The following is a 21,000-nucleotide window of genomic DNA, read 5'->3' as shown; positions in this document are numbered from 1 at the left end:
AGGTGTACAAACCAGAATAGGTGGCCGAAGGACATTATACAACAAAGCCTTGCAAAGGAGATCTTAGAAAACATAATTTTACTTTATCTACAGTGATACTGACCCTTTAAGAAAAAGTTGTAAACTGCAATTAAAGAATTACATTGTTCAGGAAGGCCCAAAAAAGAAAAAAAAAAAAAAAAAAAAGAATTACATTGTTATGTGGCCATTTTTTACATATTGGAAACTGATGACTTGTGGTTTGAGAGCATTTACCACACTGAGTTCTTGTTGGTATACTATTTGTCTTGAATTGATAGTTTAAAATGATTTTAAAAAAAAAGTTTTAAGAAAGTGCTACTTTGTTTTGTCAATTTAAATGTCACCCAACTTTTGGGGGCTTTTTTTCTCCTTTACTGTAGGTGAGTGCTACTTAGATTAACAACAGGGATCTAACATAGCACATTCTTTTATGTTTGTGGTTTTTTGTTGTTTTGGGGTTTTTTTTGTCGGTCGTGGGGCTTGAACTCTGGGCCTGAACGCTGTCCCTCAGCTCATCAGCTCAAGGCAAGTGCTCTATTGCTTGAGCTACAGCGCCATTTCCGGTTTTCTGGTGGTTTATTGGAGATAAGAGTTTCAGGGACTTTCTTACCTGGGCTGGCTTTGAGTCCCTATCCTCAGATCTCAGCCTCAATAGCTAGGATTACAGGCGTGAGCCACAGGGACCCGGCATGTTTGTGATTTTTCTGGGGTTTTTTGTTTTTTGGGTCTAGTCGTGGGGCTTGAACTCTGGGCCTGGGCGCTGTCCCTCAGCTCTTCAGCTCAAGGCTAGCCCTCTACCACTTGAGCCACAACGCCACTTCTGGCTTTTTTCTTTTTGCTTATGTGGTGCTGAGGAATCGAACCCAGGGCCTTATGCAATGCAAGGCAAGCGCTCTACCACTGAGCCACCTTCCCAGCCCATGTTTGTGTTATTTTTTATCTTTAAGAACTAGTTATTTTTAGAGTATAAAATAATTTCACAGGTTAACATCCCTGCTTACATACTTTGGCATTCTTCATACATTAATCAACAAGGATATCTTGAGGTACGAGGTACATAATTTCATTATTAGCCTTAGGTACTCAAACCTGTTGATTAAACTTAACTGACCCTACTTAACTAGAGATAGTTCAGTAGTAACAGTACTGGAGCCATTTTAAAGTGGGGGAGGAGACTAGGAAGTAGTGTGTAGGAGCAATAATTTGTGCTTATCTATGGGTTTATTTAGTTTAGCAGCCTGTACTAGCTTTCTAATCCAGAGGTACAACTTCAGATTGTCTATTTCCAAGATGGAGCCACAATTGTTAACCAGCATGTCACATTAGATTTAGAGAATATAGATATACTCAAGATTGGCATACCAGAAAATATTTATAATACTTGCGGTACCAAGATGGAATGGTGGTTCACACCTGTAATCCCATCCCCTCAGCAGGCTAAGGAAGGAGGATTGCAAGTTTGAGGCCTGCAGGGACAATATGAAACCCTGTACAAAAAATGGCTGGACTCATTGGTAGAGCACTTGCCAGGCATGATCTAAGCCCCAGTACTGCAAAAGGAGAAAATGTGTTAAGGGACTCTGCTGTATGTATGCAAGGGAATTAATTTTTTTTCCACATTTACTGAAAACAAACAGCTGTAACTTGGAAACTTCAGTAGTCCCTGTAGTGACTGATTTTTTTTTATTGCATGTAGGCTTTTTGACTCAGTTCCACAACAGTTTTGTAAATTAATGGTCCTAACCAGACCAATATTTTACTGATTATAAAAAAAAAATCTAAATTTAAAACATTAACCTTGCTGCCCTGAAAAAAGCAAGACACCCAGGATACACACCCAGCTTTGAATAACATGAACATAAATGGCAAGAATTGAGCAGCTTACTAAATCTTGGTCCCCCTACCAAAGCCTTTTATTAAAAATGACTATTTCATATTCCCTTGCCTTTGATAAAGGTCAAGTGATGACCAACTCAAAATTAGTAATATTTCAGGATACATAAGTTCATTGAAAATGACAAAATACGGGCTTTCAAACCAGCTTAAAACAAGCCAATTCTTACATGAATAATGTTCCGAGCATTTGATGGGAGCTACAGAGACATGCTAGTTACTGCATCATACTAATACTTTTCTACTCAAATGTCACTCCATTGTTTTTCTCTTATTTTTTGTCGGTCATGGGGCTTGAACTCAGCCTGGGGGCTGTCCCTGAGCTCTTCAGCTCAAGGCAAGCGCTCTACTGCTTGAGCCAGAGCACCACTTCCAGTTTTCTTGTGATTGGTTAATTGAAGATAAGAGTCTCAGAGTTTCCTGCCCAGGCTGGCTTTGAACCACAGTCTTCAGATCTCAGCCTCCTGAGTAGCTAGGATTACAGGCATGAGTCACCAGCACCCAATGTCCAACCATTCTTGACCTAGCTACTACTTTTATACCAAGAGCAAAACTAAAATGGGTAAGGATTTTTAAAAGCTAACTGCTAACAGCTTACCAACTTCATTGATTTGCTTCAAACTAATGACTGCCATCTATTTTCCAGCCCTGATCTCTGTCCTGTACAAAGGTGAGGCACAGTTGTGCCCATTTGGAGGGAGGAAACAAACTAAAAGTAGTTTAATTCAGATAAGCACCTGTCCGGATTCAAAAGCCAATAAAAGTAATTCCAGAGGCATTAGGGCTTGATAAAATGCCAAACAGAAAGTACTGCTTTGAAGTTCTCTTAAAACATTAGGAATAGAGAAACATTAGCTTGGAATTTCTGATCACTCAGGGTCAGAAATTAGACATTAAGAGGAGAGAGCTCAGTTGTTTTAAGAGAACAAAGCTTTGCCTAAGTACTTTGAAAGGATCCACTCCCTTTAAATGTAGCTATGTATTTTATCTATTCATTAAAGTCCAAGCACTTGTACTTGGCAAGAAGACTGGCTATAATAGTTTGTGCCAGATGACTGTATAAACTTGAAAACAATAAAAATGTTTTTTTTAAATATTCTATGGTAGACTTTTCACTAGATTAACCTCCCAATCAAGGAAATTCCTTGGTGCTATTTATTTGTTTTAATATTCATTATAAAACCAGAATTTTATGCTCCTATTTAACTCTTGGGATTTACATTTTGCTTTTTGGGTTTTTTTGGTTGTGGGGCTTGAACTCTGCCTGGGTGCTGTCCCTCAGCTCTTAGCTCAAAGTGAGCGCTCTATCGCTTGAGTCACAGCACCACTTCCAGTTTTCTAGTGGTTTATTGGAGATGAGAGTTTCATGGATTTTCCTGTCTAGGCTGACTTTGAACTGTGATCCTCAGATCTCAGCCTCCTGAGTAGCTAGGATTACTGGCCTGAGCCACAGGTGCCCGGCCACAGGTGTTTGCCTGTTAAGAAAACTCCTGCTCTAAATCTATCTACATCTCATGGGATTGTACCGGCCCTAAGGCTTGAACCCAGGGTCTGCTCATGACTAGTACTCTACCCCTTGAACCACAGCTCCACTTCCAGCTTTTTTAGTAGTTAAGAGCCTCACAGACTTCTGGGCTGGCTTTGAACGCCAATCCTTAGACCTCATTAGCTAGGATTACAAGCATAAGCTACCAGTGCCCAACTGCTTGAGGTTTTATTTGGCTTTGTATGTCAAGTTTCTCTGGGTGAATCCATGACTTCCTTTCCACATCTCATAGTACTTATGCAAGCTTATTATTTAAAACAAAACAATGTCCTCTCTTCAAAGTTTTGCCAGCAGCCCAACTTTTAAGATGAGATGTCTTGGTGACAGATTACCTGAAATATTTCTGTAGCCAGTTTGCATACTACACAGAGCTATAGGGATTTGGGAAATGTTTGAAAACTACAGACTTTGTACAGCCAGTTATAACAGCCAGAAATGTTGATTCTTATTCATTCCAAAGGAGATAGGAGTTGTTGGTATAATTTAAGAGACAGCTGCCTTGACACTATTTTTATTTAATATTACAGCTTGGCTAGTGTTAGTGTTCCAACAAAGTAACGCTTAAGGACACAACTGTCCTGGTGGGCAAGAATCAAGATGCAACACCTAATGGCTGTTTCAGCTTTCCAGATTGATAATGGGTAGATGGGGAAGGAAATAGCACCACCGCAGCTTGTCATCTGAGCAACATCTTGAGCAGTCTCCAAAACAATGCAAATGTACAGTGTTAACATCTTTTCCATTGCTAGAAATCAAACCCAGCACCTCAGGCCTGTTAGGCCCTCTACCACTGAGCCACATCCCCAATCCTGAATTGCAGTCAACAACATGCATTCTCCAGGAAATCCCTGTCTGCATTCTGTTGTAGGGGAGGGAGTTGGGAGGACTCCTGGTCCTACTCAGGTTCTTCCTTGTCAGGTTAGCTTTTTGATAGCTTCAATCCACTCTGCTCGTTCAGCCTTGCTGCTGGCCTGGATGTAATAGTGTGTATCATCCTTAGTAATCACTTTGAAGAGATTTCCTTGGACATTTCCTTTAACCCCTATGCAGGAAAATAAGAGTGATTAAATATCTACTTTTGGCTGGAAGCAGCTGAAACTAGACAAAAACAATGAAGTGCTCTGCTTCTTACATACAAATTGGGTAGAGTCTGGCATCCCACCAGAGATAATTCCTTCCTCTTCTCCCTCCCCAGCAATTTAAGGCTTCCACATTGCTGGACAGGACAGCCTCTTAACTTACCTTGAGCTAGCCACAAACTTACAGTTGTAGTTGAAGAGTGATATGTTCAAAGTAAGCATTTTGTGTTTGGTTTCAAGTTACTTGACACCAATTTCCACATCCCTAAGATGGGGAAGAATACTGTCTTCCTACCACTGCTGATGATTGTGAAATTAGTATGATAACACATGAAAGTGTTAGTTCATGTTAAAGCACTATGTAAGTTTAACTGTTAAGTGGAAGCTTATGGGCCACCTGTGTAGAAATGATGGGGAAACAAGGCTTACTCAGTTACATTCTTTAAGCATAACCTTCTTAGAGGTTGGTTTTTGAGGCTTCTGGGGTTTGAACTTGGGCATGATAGGCCATTTGGGAGCTTCTTTGGGGTCAGGGTCATATTCTGTAACCCAAGATGGCTTCAGACTCACCTCAGGTGCTGGTATTATAGGTATACCTAGCTATTTAGTTGTATTCTCAAAACACTTAGAATGCTTCATATGCTCATTCCTCTATTTCTGAAAATGGCTTCAAAACTCCCACCATTCATATCTCACAGAGGGAAGCCCTACTTGGCTCCCAAAGCTCTGTCTGTCCTTACAGAAGGAAAGCCACCTAGATCTTCAAGCCAGGGCCAAAGTTGCACCTTACCAGTTGGAACACCATTATCTTCCAGAGCTGACACAAGTGAACCACGAAGAGAAAACCCACCGACTGGCCTGTTCTCTTCCTGCAGAGGGAAAGAGACCTAATTAGGGATTTTGTGAACACACACAGCGAAGGGCCATACCCTCTCATAACCATCTTGTCAGGCCTGCTACACAAATCACTTCAGGTCACTTGTAAGAGAGAGATGAGGCTGAACACCAGCATCATGTGATCAAATCATACTACCAATGAGGAGGTTTGAGCCTCTTTGTTTCAAAGCCAGTAGCAACAGTGCCAACCCCAGGTCTGCTTTGCATTCCTGGAACTGAATTCCAACACTCAGACTGAGCACACTACCAAGAGAAGCATGCTTTTTTGCTTAATCCTTAGGTGCCTTTTACTACCAATCAGAAAAAAATAATAATAATGTGCTAGCTGGACACAGGTAGCTCACACTTATAATCCTAGCTACTCAGGAGACTGAGATCTGAGGATCACAGTTCAAAGCCAGCCCAGTCAGGAAAGTCCATGAGACTCATCTCCAATAAACCATTAGAAAACTGGAAGTGGCACTATGGCTCAAGTGGTAGAACGCTTGCCTTGAACTGAAGAGCTGAGGGACAGCGCCCCATCCCAGAGTTCAAGCCACACAACTGACCAAAAAAAAAAGTGCTTATAGCCGGGCGCTGATGGCTCACGCCTGTAATCCTAGCTACTCAGGAGGCTGAGATCTGAGGATCGCGGTTCAAAGCCAGCCCGGGCAGGAGAGACCGTGAGACTCCTATCTCCAATAAACCACCAGAAAACCGGAAGTGGCGCTGTAGCTCAAGTGGTAGAGTGCTCGCCTTGAGCTGAAGAGCTGAGGGACAGCGCTCAGGCCCAGAGTTCAAGCCCCACGACCGACAAAAAAAAAAAAAAAAAGTGCTTATAGTACTCATTTCTGAAAAACAGATATTGCTGAACATTGAATCTGCAAGACACAAAGCTGTGATTTATGATATCTGGATGATTCCAAGCAATTTTACATATAAGGTGTCTCAGGCCCCAGAGTTCCTTCAATTAATCATTAGTTTTATCCTGAGACATGAGCAAAGCAAGAAAGAGAGCATAAAAAAGCAGTTAACAGTATCAGAAATGCCTCTTAGATGTGCAGGGAGGGCAAGTTCAGAAGAAGAACAGATATACTTCTATACTAAAGGGAGGAGGGCACCCTCAGAAAGGAGACAAAAGTTGGCTTTAAATGACCATCCTCTCAGCCTGTCAGGGTCTCAGGGCGCCTTAGCAAGCTCTTGGCTCTGATTAGAAGTTCCTAACTGAAGACTTAGGGACAAGGACACTGCCATCTATTCACTGTCTCATGGCCAGTCCTGCCCCTGCTGGCTTTAATACAATCCTCAGATCTCAGCCTCCTGACTAGCTAGGATTGCTCCAATTAACTAGCAAACATCCAGAAGTGGAGCTGTGGCTCAAGAGGTAGAGTACCAGCGTTGAGCAAAAAAAAGCTAAGGGACAGCACCTGGGCCCTGAGTACAAGCCCTAGTACTGGTACCAAAAAAAAAAAAAAAAGTGACTTCTGGATTAAATATTATATAATAGGGCTGGGAGGGTGGCTCAGTGGTAAAGTGCTTGTCTTGCATGCCTGAGGCCCTGGGTTCGATTCCTCAGCACCACATAACCAAAAAGAAAAAAGCTGGAAGTGGCAGTATGGCTCAAGTGGTAGAGTGCTAGCCTTGAGCTGAAGAGCTGAGGGACAGCGCCCAGGCCCAGAGTTCAGGCCCCACTACCGGACCCAAAAAATATATAAATATAATAAACAGAAACTTCAAGCCAGGCACCAGTGGCTCACGCCTGTAATCCTAGCTATTCAGGAGGCAAGGTCTCTGAGGATCGTGGTTCAAAGCTATCCCGGGCAGGAAAGTCCATGAGATTTTTATCTCCAATTAACCACCAGAAAACCAGAAGTGGTGCTGTGGCTCAAGTGGTAGAGTGCTCCCTTTGAGCTGAAGAGCTCAGGGACAGTGCCCAGGCCCAGAGTTCAAGCCAAACAACCAACAATGAAAGAAGAGAGAGAGAAACAGAGAGAGAGAGAGAGAAACAGAGAGAGAGAGAGAGGGAGAAAGAGAAAGAGAGGGAGGGAGGGTGGGAGGGAGAAAGGGAGGAAGGAAGGAAGGAAGGAAGGAAGGAGAGAAAGAAAGAAAGCAAGAAAGAAAGAAAGAGAGAGAGAGAGGGAGGGAGGGAGGGGGGGAAGGAGGAAGGAAGGAAGGAAGGAAGGAAGGAGAGAAAGAAAGAAAGAAAGAAAGAAAGAAAGAAAGAAAGAAAGAAAGAAAGAAAGAAAAGGGAAGGAAAAGGAAAAGAAAAAAAGAAACTTCACAGTGAAACATAAGAACAGAAATTGAGGGAGGCATAATCCATCGGATCCTTGGACAGAAAATGAAGGGAGTCTGAGAAGTACCACTTCTGAGTCTCATCATCAGCCTCCACAAAGCAGGCTTTGTGGAAGGTGAAAGATGCTTTTCCTCTGATGTGAAGACCCTTGCCCACAGGAAATGGGGAAGGGCACACAAGAATCCACTCACTGAGCAGGCAACCCTGTGACAGGAGAAAAGAGGATCTTGCCTGTGGGAGGAAAGACAGTGCCTGGGAGACATGAATCAGGGAGTAAGCATGGCCCAGCCTGCTCTGCTGGAAGGGGTCTGGAAGCTGCGCAGCCCCAGGGGAGTGCACAGTACTCACTTTGGAAGGGTCATAATAATGCAGGAAAGCGGGGTCCTTCCTCAGAACAAAGCGACGCACCTTCCAGTTTTTAATTTTGTGCCCCTGAAACAAAGAAATGGTTCAAACTAACTAGTGATAGTTCTACATTATTTTTTTTTTTTTGCTTGCTTCTACACATCTACCTGTTGCCAAATCCCAACAATCCAGCAGGTCCCAATGGGACTACATTCTAAAGACAGCCTGCAGGAAAGGCAAGGATTTCAATGCACGTCCTGGACTTTGCCTGACAGGATCCCCTTGCTTAGTGACGCAAAAACACTCTCACAAGGTTCGAGGTGTGGCTCAGGTGGTAGAGCACCAGCCAATGAGCAAAAGCAAGCATCATATAGAAGGTCTGAGTCCTGGTCTCAGACAAGAGGGGAAAAAAAATACATTTGAGCCAGGTGCCAGTGGCTCACCTGAGGATCACCGTTCAAAGCCAGCCTGGGCAGGAAAGTCCATGAGACTTTTTTTTTTTTGGGAGGGGGGTCTGGTTGTGGGGCCTGAACTCTGGGTCTGGGCGCTGTCCCTCAGCTCTTCAGCTCAAGGCTAGCACTCTACCACTTGAGCCACAGTGCCACTTCTGGCTTTTTTATTTTTGCTTATGTGGTGCTGAGGAATCAAACCCAGGGCCTCGAGCATGCAAGGCAAGTGCTCTACCACTGAGCCACCTTCCCAGCCCCTCCATGAGACTCTTATCTCCAATAAGCCACTAGAAAACCTGAAGTGGCACTATGGCTCAAGTGGTAGAGAGTTCGCCTTGAGCTGAAGAGCGCAGGGACAACATCCAAGCCCAAAGGTCAAGCCCCATGACCGACCAAAAAAAAAAAAATACATTTGGTTAACAAAGCTAAGGAGAGTTAGCACCAGAAGAAATAGAGTTCATTACTCTGAAATCACTTGGGGCATTAAGAAAGAGAGGGAGGGGACTGGAGCAATGGCTCAGAAGTAAAGCACTGGCTTAGCATGTGCAAGGCTCTGAGTTTAATCCCCAAATGAAAAAAAAAATTTTTTTAAAAGAAGCAGGTGTCAACTGAACTGAAAGCTTATGGGTCCACCTGAACCCAATGCACCAACCCTGTAAGGGTCAACTTAGCCCAAAAACAAACCTACAGTGCATCCTTATTTGTGTGTGTTACATGTGTATGCACATACACAGTAAAATGGTTACAGCATTCTAAACCAGAAAAGGAAATGATTAGCTTTAGTGTATGATATAATCTAAAATGCATAAGATATTGATGTGTATGTGTGTGAGAGAGAGAAAGGAGACAGACTTCTTTTTTGCCTCATATCATATCCCAAACCTTCCTTAGCTTATTCTCTCTCCACACCCTTTCCTGCTCCACATTGCCTCCCTCAGCAAGGACCTTGTCAGGTCCAGAAGAAAGACACAGTAGATAGGCAGCTATATGGATGGTAAAGAATCTTAGAGCAGAGAAGGAGCAGGTAACAACATGTGAATCCAGCAGTTATGCAGAAGTCACTTTTCTATGTGATAATTACATGTGTGTTAGCCTTTCTAGAGCAACCTTTGTGTCTAGTATGGGGGTGGGAGGGGAGGAGTGAACACACACATCTCTGACCCAATTCCTGTGGATTCTGCTGGCAAGGAGTGTTCTCAGTCCCTGTCTCCCCTCTGGGTTCATTCCCACCTCCCATAAATGTGCCCACTGTCCATCTTCTCTTCCCAAAGGCAGCCATACCTGTTTGGCTAGATAACCTTGTTTGATCACTGTACCACTTAACTCCATGGTGCTGAGACTAATTTCTTCCTTGGGGCTTATCTTCTTTTTATAGCTCTCAGCCTAGAGGGAAAGGAGAGGACTTGTCACCAAAGACACCCAGGCCAAGGGTATGGGGACTGTGAGGGAAAGTGGAATTCTTCAATATAGAACCCCCTTGCTCCCTTGGGGTAAAGCTGTGCCCTACACCCTAGGCCCCTCCCCACCACAGTGTACACTCCCTCCCATTCTCCCTCTTCCTGTTTCCTTTCCTGTGTCCTAGTAGCAAGAAGGGCCCATCCCTAACTTACAAAAGTGTACAGGGCCATGGAGTCATCCAGGAACTGCTCGGCCAGATCCCCGGAGCGGATGGCTCCCATGCTCCGGACTCCCACAGGCCTGAGGAAATTCTCCTCCATGAGCACTGAAGCCAGAGTCACAGCCTCCAAACGGCTTGCTGCAAAGCTGTTGGAGATGAGCCAATCCACCAGGGAGGAGCCTGTGCCAGGGCAAGGGAAACACCTGTCAGACAGAGGCTGCAAGCCCAGTCACCTCCTTACAGGGCTTGGTCAATGACTTTATTGACCGAAAGTTCCTGGAAAGCCTCAGACCTCTCTATCCACGTGCAGATGGGGGCCACAGCAGCTACACAGAGCCACGGCTATACCCACATGTGGCCATGTCAAGCCAACCTGTTGCTCGTCAGGCAACCCTGGTCTCAATATGGGCTGGTCAGACTCTTGGCTGATGCCCCGATCTCATCTCCATCACCAGGCCCCAAATCTGCCTGGGACAGTTAGGCTCACCCAGAAAGGTCTTCTTGTAGGTGCTTCCCTGCTCCATGTTGGGACTTGGCCGGATTCCACTGCTGCTGTCATGCATCTTGTCCACAATACGACTATATGGAAGGAATGTGAAAGAGAGGAGACCCTTATCGCACTGACAACTACAAGTGAGAAACTGATTCCTTTACACCCAGTCTGGTTCCTTATGGGCTGTTGCATGCAGTCTAAACTCCTCCAGCGGCTTCTCCACATCCCACAGCTCTGGAAATCCACCCTTCCCTGCAGCAACTTCCTCACCTGCCTGCAGCTTAGCAGTGGACTCAGAGCCAAAGCAAGTATTCTACCAAGATTATACTATAGGGCTGCATGAGGAATTTTATGAGCTCAGGAATGAACTCACTCCACATGTCTGATAGGTGTAATTATAGGGCTGCCTGGAGATGAGGTGGGGGGGGGGCAGAGATGGGGGGAGGTAGGGAGGTTCCACAATGGAAATTCCTCTCACTACAATCTCACTTCCACCTGCCTGGTTTTCCTTCTCTATGGCACAATTGCTGCCACTGGCAGATCTTGTCTCATTTTTACTTATATATGTAGCATACAAGACCCATGAGATGAGCCCTTGTTTCTTCCTGCAATGCCTCTGCTAAGCACAGCATACACAGTAGGCTGCACTGAGGCCAGGCTGGGCGAAGGGGCCAGGCAGGCCGGGCACTCACTGCAGGCTGATGTGAGGGGGCAGCTTGAAGGAGTTTTTCAGGATGTGGAGTTGCTGCACCTTCCCCGGCTGCCCTGCATGGATCGCCCCTGTGATCTCGAAGGCCCAGGCGTCCCTCTCCTCTCGAGAACAGGCCTCCAGGAAGTACTCCGTGGAAGTCCGGGTCTTCAGCTTAATAAGGAGCTGTGGAAAGAGATAGCCAATCAGAATAGCACCATGAAGCAGAGCAGGAAAGAGACTATTGGCAGGAGAAATGATACAGTCACAGTTGATCCAAGCCATATACACCAAGCCCCTTGCCAACAATGGATCCTTACAGATTCATTTGGAAATCATCCAGTGACTGGATATATGTGGTCTCCTAAGAAAGACTTTCTCTCTTTTTTTTAATTCTTGTGCCAGTACTGGATTTGAACTCATGATCTTGACCCTGTCCCTTAGCTTTTCCACTCAAGGCTGGTGTTCTACTACTTGAGCCATAGTATACCTTTTAGCTTTTTGCTGATTAAGAGATTTAAACTAATTAATTTGGTCAATAGATAGGAGTGTCATGGACTTTTCTGCCCAAGCTGGCTTTGAACTTCAATCCTCAAATCTCAGCTTCCTGAGTAGCTAGGATGACAGGCTTGAGCCACCAGTACCCAGCAGTTATGAAGTTGTTGTTGTTGTTTTTAGTAACAGACCAAAACTTTCATGATCGGGCTGGGAAGTTGGCTCAGTGGTAGAGCGCTTGTCTTGCATGCCTGAGGCCCTGGGTTCGATTCCTCAGCACCACATAAGCAAAAAGAAAAGAGCCAGAAGTGGCACTGTGGCTCAAGTGGTAGAGCACTAGCCTTGAGCTGAAGAGCTGAGGGACAGCGCCCAGGCCCAGAGTTCAGGCCCCACGACCAGACCAAAAAAAAAAAACCAAAACCAAAACAAAACTTTCATGATCCTCATCAAATCATGTGAGATATTCAGGCCCAATCATTTTATCTCATTTTTTAGATGACAAATGGAAGCTAAGAGAGGTTTAACAACTTGCCCAAAGTCACAAACATGGTTTGTGGCAGAGCCAGGATTTGAATGTAAATCATTCAATTATATCTCTGAGCTCTTTCCATGGCCCAACTTCCCAGAAGAGACCAAAGAGGGGTGGGGGGGGGGGGGGCGAGATCCAGGAGGAGCAGCTTGGACAGAAAGTTAGACAGCAGAGTCAATCACTTACTGGTCGGTTTTCATACTCCAGGCAGGGGCAGGTGATAGTGCAGCCATCCAGAAGGATCCGGCCCTTGGGGGTTGTCATTCTCCGACCACCCTCAAGCTTGTAATACAGTAATGTGTTCTGCCGAAGGATGAACCACCGTGCCTTCCAGTTGTGGACAATGTGGCCCTATGGACAGACAGGAAAGAAAGCAAGAGGAGAGGTGGTTGAGGGGAGAAAATTACAAGCAGGGAGTGGAATCTTGTTACTCAAGCAACCAGACTATACAGGGACACAGCTGTCCAACAGTACTTTAATCTGAATCTGGCTCTCTCTCTTAGTCATCTCTTTTGAGATGTAACCAAAACCTCTGGCATTAACCTTCTACTTCCTATTGGACTTGTTTTGTTTGATTTTTCTCCCATTATAAATGTGTGTGTGTGTGTGTGTGTGTGTGTGTGTGTGTGTGTGTGTGTGTGTGTGTGTGTGTGTGTGTGTGTGTGTGTGTGTGTGTGTGTGTGTGTGTGTGTGTACAGCTAGGGATTGAACTCAGGGCCTCTCATATATTAACCACTTTACCTCTGAGATACGCCTGTAACTTCTTGTCATAAGTCTGAAACTGCAACATATAAGGAAGAGAATAATCACTCCCTATAATCTGCTACTAGAAGACAGCCATCATCACTAATATTTGGTATTTTCTTCTTGTATTTTTTCCGTTTGCCTTTACTTTATGATTTTTTAATTAGGACAATATCACATATATCTATATTTTTTAGCTTTGTGTTCTCATGCTGAGCACTGTCTCACAGAATTTTCTTAAAATATATTCTTCAGTCATCACTATGTGAATGTATAATTTACTTACCACTTTTCTTTTCTTTTCTTTTTTTCTTTTTTTTTTTTTTTGCCAGTCATAGGGCCTGAATTCTGGGCCTGGGTGAGCCCAAGGTGAGCACTCTACCACTTGAGCCACTACTTGAGCACTACTTCCAGCTTTTTCTGCTTATATGGTGCTGAAGAATCGAACCCAGGGCCTCATGAATGCAAGGCAAGCTACCACTGAGCCACATTCCCAGCCCCTATTTACCACTTTTCTGTTGTATATATTTTAATCTGTACCTGTGCTTTATTTTCACGTTGAAATATAATTCTTGGAGAAATTGCTACTAGTCAAAATATGTGAGCTATCTGTAAAGTTGATCTATGACTGCATTGCAGTACTAAGGGCCTTCATAGTCTTACCTAATCAACAGTGGCAAGTATTGGAAGGTAGTTTTGGGGGACTCCCAAGTGAATCATGAAGCAAACATTCAAGATAGTTGGGTATGGGCAGAGAGCTTCTTTCTAGAACAGACCAGTGGATGGAGGAAAGTTTATGGAGTGATCAGAAAGGAATGAGCTTGGCACACACTCAGAAATAAACCTTCTTAGGTGCTGGTGGCTCAGGTCTGTAATGCTAGCTACTCGGGAGGCTGAGATTCAGAGGATCATGGTGTAAAGTCAGTCCAGGCAAAAAAAAAGTCTAATAAACTTAATCTCCAAAATAACTAGCAAAAAAAGCCAGCTGGAGGTATGACTCAAACGGTATAATGTCAGTCAACCAAGCAAACAAGCCAAGCAAGCTTGAGGCTCCAAATTTAAATTCCAGTACAAGAAAGAAGGCAAGAAAGAAAGAGAAAGAAAAAAAAGAAGGGAGGGAGGGAGGAAGGAAAGAAGGAGGGAAAGAAGGAAGGAGAGAGGGAGGGAGAGAAGAAAGGGAGGAAGGAAGGAAGAAAGAAAACAAAAGAAAAGCACCTTGGCATATTTTCCACTTTAGGATTCGGTTTTAATCCTAAGAGAAGTACTTTACCCACATCAAAGACTTCCCCTAATTCACTCATTTCCATCCCTTCTCACATGTGCAGTGCTGTGACTATTCCATGCCTGGCCTATACTGTGAGGGGATTAGAGAATCAGTTGTGGAAGGACCAGTCTGCACCAGAGCTGTGTGTGCACACTACTGTGCTTTGTTGGGCACTGATCTAAACCCAAGCAGAATTTACTATGGCAACCAAACAAAGCTTGTAACAAAGTCAATCTGACTAGAGCATGCTCTCTTAGCTTTCTTCCTGACGGAGAATCTAGATGTAGCCTGAGGTTGACAATTTTACCTGATACATGCACACAAGTTTAAAGAAGCAAAAAAGATTTGGATCTGACTCCTCAGTTACTAGGGCGCTCTACAGCTACCCATAGAACCTAGGCCCAAGTCCCCATTTCCTACAAGCACCCTACTTGAGGAGGTTTGGGAACATTGGCATGGCTGGTCTGGGGTGTCTGGGTGCTTAAGAATTCAAGGCAGACTGGGCACTGGTGGCTCACGCCTGTGATCCTAGCTACTCTGGAGGCTGAGATACAAGGATTGCAATTTGACGCCAGACTGAGCAGGAAAGTCTGAGACTCTTCAGAAAGCTGAAGTGGCATTATGGCTCAAAGTGGTAGAGTACTAGCCTTGAGCATAAAAGGTCAGGGACGGCACCCAGGCCCTTAGTTCAAGTCCCAGAACCAACATTCATACACACACACACACACACACACACACACACACACACACACACACACACACACACAGATTTAAGGCAGTTTGATTGCTGACATACAAAGCTGTAGCTGGTGAAGGGAGAGAATAATACAGTCTGAGTCGATGGAGCCATGGTTGGTTTGGGGAGAAGAGAGGGCAGAATTATCTTAACCCTTAAAACTTAAGTGTTGTGGAAAGAACTGTGTGCCCCTTTACATTGATATGCTGAAGCTGTAACCCCAGCATATGACTGTATTTGAAAATAGGGACTTTGAAGCCAGAAGCCAGTGGCTTACACCTGTAATCCTCGCTACTCAGGTGGCTGAGATCTGAGGATCACGGTTCAAAGCCAGCCCGGGCAAGAAAGTCAGTGAGACTCTTATCTCCAATACATCACTAGAAAACCAGAAGTGGCGCTGTGGCTCAAGCGGTAGAGCATTCGAGTTGAGCTGAAGAGCTGAGGGTTAGCGCCCAAGCCCAGAGTTCAAACCCCATGACCAACAAAAAAAAAAAAAAAAAAAAAAAGAAAGAAAGAAAATAGGGACTTTGAAGAGTTAGTTAAGTTAAAATAGAGCCAAAGTCCAGTCTGGACTGCTGCTCTTGTAAGGAAGAGGAGTTTGGGCCCAGAGAAACACCACTAGGGATGTGTTCAGACACAGAAAAGACTGCAAACACAGGCATGAAGCCATCAGCAACTGAGAGGAAAATCCTCAGGAGGAATCAAACCTTTCTAAACCTTGATCTGAGCCATCTGAGTTCTAGCCTCTGGAACACAAAGAAACTGACTTCTGATGTATAACAAGAAAGGAAGCTGCTCCATCTCACTCTGGTGGCCCTAGCACCCTAATGCAATAGGGAGAAGAGGAAGGGAGTTGAGGTATAGGGGGAGAGAATCTAACCAACAGATGGCGAGCATAAATACAGCATAGCAGTGGTGTTCTCTCTTGGACAAAATGTTATACTTTTAGGAATCCCTTGCACTTAGGGAGACAAGAGATGACCAAACTTCTGCTAATCATAAGCATAGAGCACTGATACTCTGTGGCAAATTAGAAACTTTGGTGAGGGCAGCAGTAGAGGTAAAGTTTCTTCTGACATCCAAGCCATGAAATGAGTAAGGACAAGTATCCAACATCTTCTGATAGGAATGATGCCCGCTTCAGAGCCACTGGGCATTTCTATGGGACCACCTCCTCCCCAGCTTTGTAACACTGCAGCTTGATTGTCTAGCTGCACCCAGATTTCTGGCTTGTTTAATATCCTCAGTGAAATCTCCACGGTTCAGACTCACCAGAGCAGAATGGGTAATGAGCAAGTAGCGAAGGCTGACAGCAAAGGAGAGAAGTTTGAGAAGAAAGGTTGATGACAGCCGGGCCCCGGTCACTCACGCCTGTAATCCCAGCTACTCAGGAGGCTGAGATCTGAGCGGCGTGGTTCAAAGCCAGCCCAGGCAGGAAAGTCCATGAGACTCTTATCTCCAAATAGCCACTCAGAAAACCAGAAGTGGTGCTGTGGCTCAAGTGGTAGAGCACTAGCCTTGAGCTGAAGGGCTGAGGGACAGCACCCAGGCCCAGAGTTCAAGCCCCATGAACGACAAGAAAAAAAAGTCCTAACCTACCTGTGAATGTGACACTTAGAAATAAGATCTTTGCAGATGTAATCAAATTAGGATGAAATCACATAGAGCTGGGCACTAATGCAATATGACTGGTATCCTTAGAGAAGAGGAAAATTTTAGATGCTGAGAAATACATGGGAAGATGACAATCATGTGTTCATATAACAATGGATCTAAAAGCCAAAGAATACCCAGATTGTCAGCAAGTACCAGAAGCTAGCCAGGTAAAACCTCTCCTGACTAGTCTCAGAAGTGCTGAACAAGGCCTTGCCCATACCTGGCCTTTGGAACTTCCAGCCTTCTAGAACCCCTTCTGTGTATTTTCTATTATGTTTTTTCTTTTACTCATATCTTGTATCTTTTTACTGTTTAGATTCTAGTACTATAAGCCCTATATGCATACCCGTCATCTAATTAATCATGTGCTTATTTGAAGGGTCATGTTTGTATTTCCAGTTTTATAAATAGCATTCTGTTCATCAAGCTTGTACAGTACTTCCTGAAGGTAGATACCTACCAGTGAAATTCTCAGGGCAAAGCATCATTTTGCTCTGAGCTATGAGGCCAGCAGCTGTCTTCCCAAGCAGAGCAGTCCAACCCAGTCCAGCCCACTGCACTGGGCTTCCTGCCCTTTCGTTTCCAGAGAGCCAAACCCACTGAGCTTCCTGCCTTTTGCTTGGAGCTTGTTTCTTTCTTGTCTGGACCAGATTAAGAGCCAAATCCTTCATGCCTCTGCCTGCCTGACTCCAGCATGGCCCCTTGATAACTGTTCTGTTTCCTGGCTTCCAGCTCAGGCCTGTCCTACCTCTAGGCTATAAACTCTCCAAACCTTCCTACTCCTGCTATTACAGCCCTGAAACCTCTCCCATGGACAGGACTTCTGTTCCTTCTGGGAGGAAAGGAGATACAGAGCAGTGATAGATGGATCAGAAGTTAGTGACCACAGCAAGGGTGTTGGGGCTAGCTTCCCTCCGGCACTGGGCGGGAATGGGTCTGGCTTCCATTTGCTGCTGGGTCAGGCTTTAAATCCCTTTGGGTTTGTCTCACTGAGGGGGAGGGTTTCAGCCTAGCCCTGTTTTTTCCATAAGCTTTAGGACAGACCTGCTGACTTGCCTCACTTGTCTGCATCCTGGATCCCCTAACTAGATCATGCAGAAGAACATGCCCATCCTCCCTGCCTGTCCACATTTTGACCCTGCACCCATTAGCCCTCTAACTGTCATGCAAATATCTCCTGGGGTGCAGGAGGAGACCCACACACCCCCATCTGAAGGGTTTGCTCTCCAGTCAACTCCACTCTTCCATAGACCCCTAACCAGAGTCCAGCAACCAACAATAAACCAAAATTCACACCATCACCCTACAAGCAACAAGACAGTGAGAAGCGGCAGAAGTTCCTCACCTGTTGTCACTCTGAGGTGCAGCCCCCTCCACAGGCCCCCAAGGGACCCTTCCAGTTCACTCAGGAAAACACAGAGTGGGCTTGCTATTGTGGACAGGCTTATATCCACTCTGAACCTTGATCTGGCCTCAGCCTCTTACCCTCCTTGCTTATAGCTTCGTGCAAACTACCCCTATCCTCCTAATCAAATACAGAGCAACATAAAGCGGACATGGAATATGAACATGCCTTGAACCTTTTCGGCTGATGAAGCTGAGCAGGCCACCAGGTGAGGCAGTGTGTGAGAGGGATGGTCTCTTTGTCCCTTGTTATCTCTCAAAGGTATAAAGTCAGGAAAGTCAAAAGTTTCAGGCCCAAATTTATCAAAGTGAAAGTTTGAGTTAATATCAAAGTTAAAGTTATTTTTCTGGGTTCTAGAAATCAGACCCTGGATCTCAATGCATGCTGAGCAAGCCTCTACCACAGAGCTACAGCCCTAAAAATAATTTTTAAAGTATCTGACTTCCTCTTTCAGCTGCTCTTTCAATCATTGTCTACTTCAATCCCAGATAACCTGGGTTGTTTGTTTGTTTGTTTGTTTTGTCTGTTGTGGGGCTTGAACTCGGCCTGGGTGTGGTCCCTCAGCTCTTCAGCTCAAAGCAAGTGCTCTACCACTTGAGCCACAGCACCACTTCTGGTTTTCTGGTGGTTAATTGGAGAGAAGAATCTTACAGACTTTCCTGCCTGGGCTGGCTTTGAACCATGATCCTCAGATGTCAGCCTCCTGAGTAGCTGGGATTACAGGCATGAACCATTGGCACCCGGCTAGACATTCTGTTTTGCTTTGGGTGGGCAACGTGAGGTGATGGGGAAAGACTGAAGAGTTCTCATGCCATGTCACACTAGCTCTGGACACGCTGCCGCATCTGTCTAACCCTCAATTTCTTCATCTGTAACAATACCCACTGTACATGGTACTTGGTGGCTAGGAAAAGAGTCGGAGGAGGTTGTGGCAGAGTCAGCCTGAGGGGCTTTGCTATTGGCTCCACCACTGACTTTCTCCATAACCCAGAGCAAGTCATTTAACCTCTCTCAGTTTTCCAGCTTTCGTTTGCCTTTTGGCAAAAGGGCTATTGGGATGTTTATTCAAGACAATGTGCAAGACTGTCTAAAAAAAACAACAGCAAGCCAGGACCCGGTGGCTCATGCCTGTAATCCAGGCTACTCAGGAGGCTGAGATCGAAGGATTTCAGTTCAAAGCCAACCCAGGCAGGAAAGTCCATGAGACTCTTATCTCCAATCACCAGAAAACCGGAAGTAGTGCTGTGGCTCAAGTGGTAGAGTGAGCTGAAGTGCTCAGGGACAGTGCCCAGGCCCAGAGTTCAAGCCCCATGATGGACAAAAAGAAAAGAAAAAAAAAAGATACAACAGTATTTCTCCTTCCTCCCATATGGTAAACTTTAGGACACAAACTCCTTGCTTTAATCCAATGTATGTAAATAGTATACAACTCATAATTTCTTTTTTATTTTTCTTTTTAAATTGACATACTATTTGTACCTATCAATACATGTACTTTTCAATACATGTATACAATTTGTAATGATCAGATCAGGATAACAGATCTGCCACCTCAAAAGTCTCTAATGCTATTTTAAAATATACACCAAATGGTTAGCAGCCATAGTTATCCCAATGAGTTAAACCAAACACTAGAAGTTTTCTTTCTTTCCAACTGCACTTCTGTACCTGTTCACCTCCTCCCTGCCTCTCAGTCATGGTATTCGTGTGTGTGTGTGTGTGTGTGTGTCTGGGGACTGCTCCGTGTGTGTGTGTGTGTGTGTGTGTGTGTGTCTGGGGACTGGTCCGTGTGTGTGTGTGTGTGTGTGTGTGTGTCTGTCTGTCTGTCTGTCGGGGGGGGGGGGGGGGGGAGGCGCACCACAAAGTTCACAGACCACGCTGGGAATCTCACCCTGGCGGCTGCCGGTCCCCCTCCCTCGCGCACCCCCGAATCTGCCTTGGTGCCAGCATCGACGCGGGCACACAGCCCGACAGACGGAACCCTCCACACACACAGCACGCGAGCTGGGCGCGCGGTGCCCTCCCGCAGGTGAGGCGACGCTCCGGGACACTCACCCGCTTCACGAGGAAGCCCTCCTTCAGCACGCCGTCCTCCATGTCCCACGCCAGGCGCGCCGCCGCGATCCTCGCGCGCTCAGCCCGCGCCCAGGGCGCCCAGGAAGCGGCTCGGCCGCGGCGGGGAGACGCCCGCCGGCCTGGCACGCGTCCAGGGCGGGAGAGCGCGGCCTCCCGGGCCGGAGGCGGCGTTCCCGCCGGGACGGGATCGGGGCCCCAGGTCAGTCCTCGGGGTGCAGAGTCTGCCGCCGCGCCTCGGCCCCCCCCCGCCGGGCGGGGTGCGCGTCCCGCCGCGGCCTCCGCCCGCTCCCTCCGCCCAGCCTTAGTTAGCCCCGTGCTGGATGTCCACGGGTGGCTCGGAGTCCCGTGCATCCCTGAAAAGGTTTCCACAACCTGGAACCATTCCCGAGCCGAGGAGGAGGAGGAGGACGGGGGACCGGGAGAGGGTGGAACTGAGAACTTTGCCCTGGCCCTGGGGCAGAGCAGAGCGCGCCCGGGCAGGAAAAGTCAGAAGTTACTGGATTCAACACACGCTGCAGGGCCTCTTCCCAAAACAGCCTCCGGAGGGAAGGAGGGAGGGAGGGAGGGAAAGGAAGGGAGAAAGAAAGAAAGAAAGAAAGAAAGAAAGAAAGAAAGAAAGAAAGAAAGAAAGAAAGAAAGAAAGAAAGAAAGAAAGAAAGGGCTGAGAAGGTGGCTCAGTGGTAGAGTGCTTGCCTTGCATGCCTCAGGCCCTGGGTTCGATTCCTCAGTACCATATAAGCAAAAAGAAAAAAGCCGGAATTGGCGCTGTGGCTCAAGTGGTAGAGTGCTAG

General features: G+C 45.8%; 1 protein-coding gene across 1 annotated transcript; it reads right to left on the bottom strand.

The window, feature by feature from the left end:
• Positions 1–61: 61 nt before the first annotated feature.
• On the bottom strand, positions 62–20,579 carry LOC138809396 (pleckstrin-2-like). Its single transcript, XM_069995919.1, has 9 exons — positions 20,189–20,579; positions 12,515–12,679; positions 11,309–11,490; positions 10,611–10,702; positions 10,116–10,303; positions 9,787–9,888; positions 8,060–8,143; positions 5,330–5,408; positions 62–4,502 (listed from the first exon to the last, which is right to left on the bottom strand). Exons 1-9 carry the CDS (start codon positions 20,558–20,560, stop codon positions 4,375–4,377), a joined length of 1,392 nt encoding a protein of 463 aa, XP_069852020.1. The 5' UTR covers positions 20,561–20,579; the 3' UTR covers positions 62–4,374.
• Positions 20,580–21,000: the final 421 nt, after the last annotated feature.

This window comes from Dipodomys merriami, unplaced genomic scaffold (genome assembly GCF_024711535.1).
Source record: "Dipodomys merriami isolate MVZ:Mamm:240054 unplaced genomic scaffold, mDipMer1.0.p SCAF_497, whole genome shotgun sequence".
Taxonomy (NCBI): Eukaryota; Metazoa; Chordata; class Mammalia; order Rodentia; family Heteromyidae; genus Dipodomys; species Dipodomys merriami.
The sequence above is the reverse complement of the archived record's forward strand: the minus strand, read 5'-3'. Positions and strand labels throughout refer to the sequence as shown.

Bases quoted from the DNA above. Each gene is read 5' to 3' on its own strand.
- LOC138809396 (XM_069995919.1), bottom strand. From the start codon at position 20,560: ATGCACGGGACTCCGAGCCACCCGTGGACATCCAGCACGGGGCTAACT. The intron at 9,889-10,115 runs GTAAGTTAGGGA...CTTTCCCTCTAG, and splicing joins CCATGGCCCTGTACACTTTT to GCTGAGAGCTATAAAAAGAA. The intron at 4,503-5,329 runs GTAAGGTGCAAC...TTTCCTGCATAG, and splicing joins AGATAATGGTGTTCCAACTG to GGGTTAAAGGAAATGTCCAA.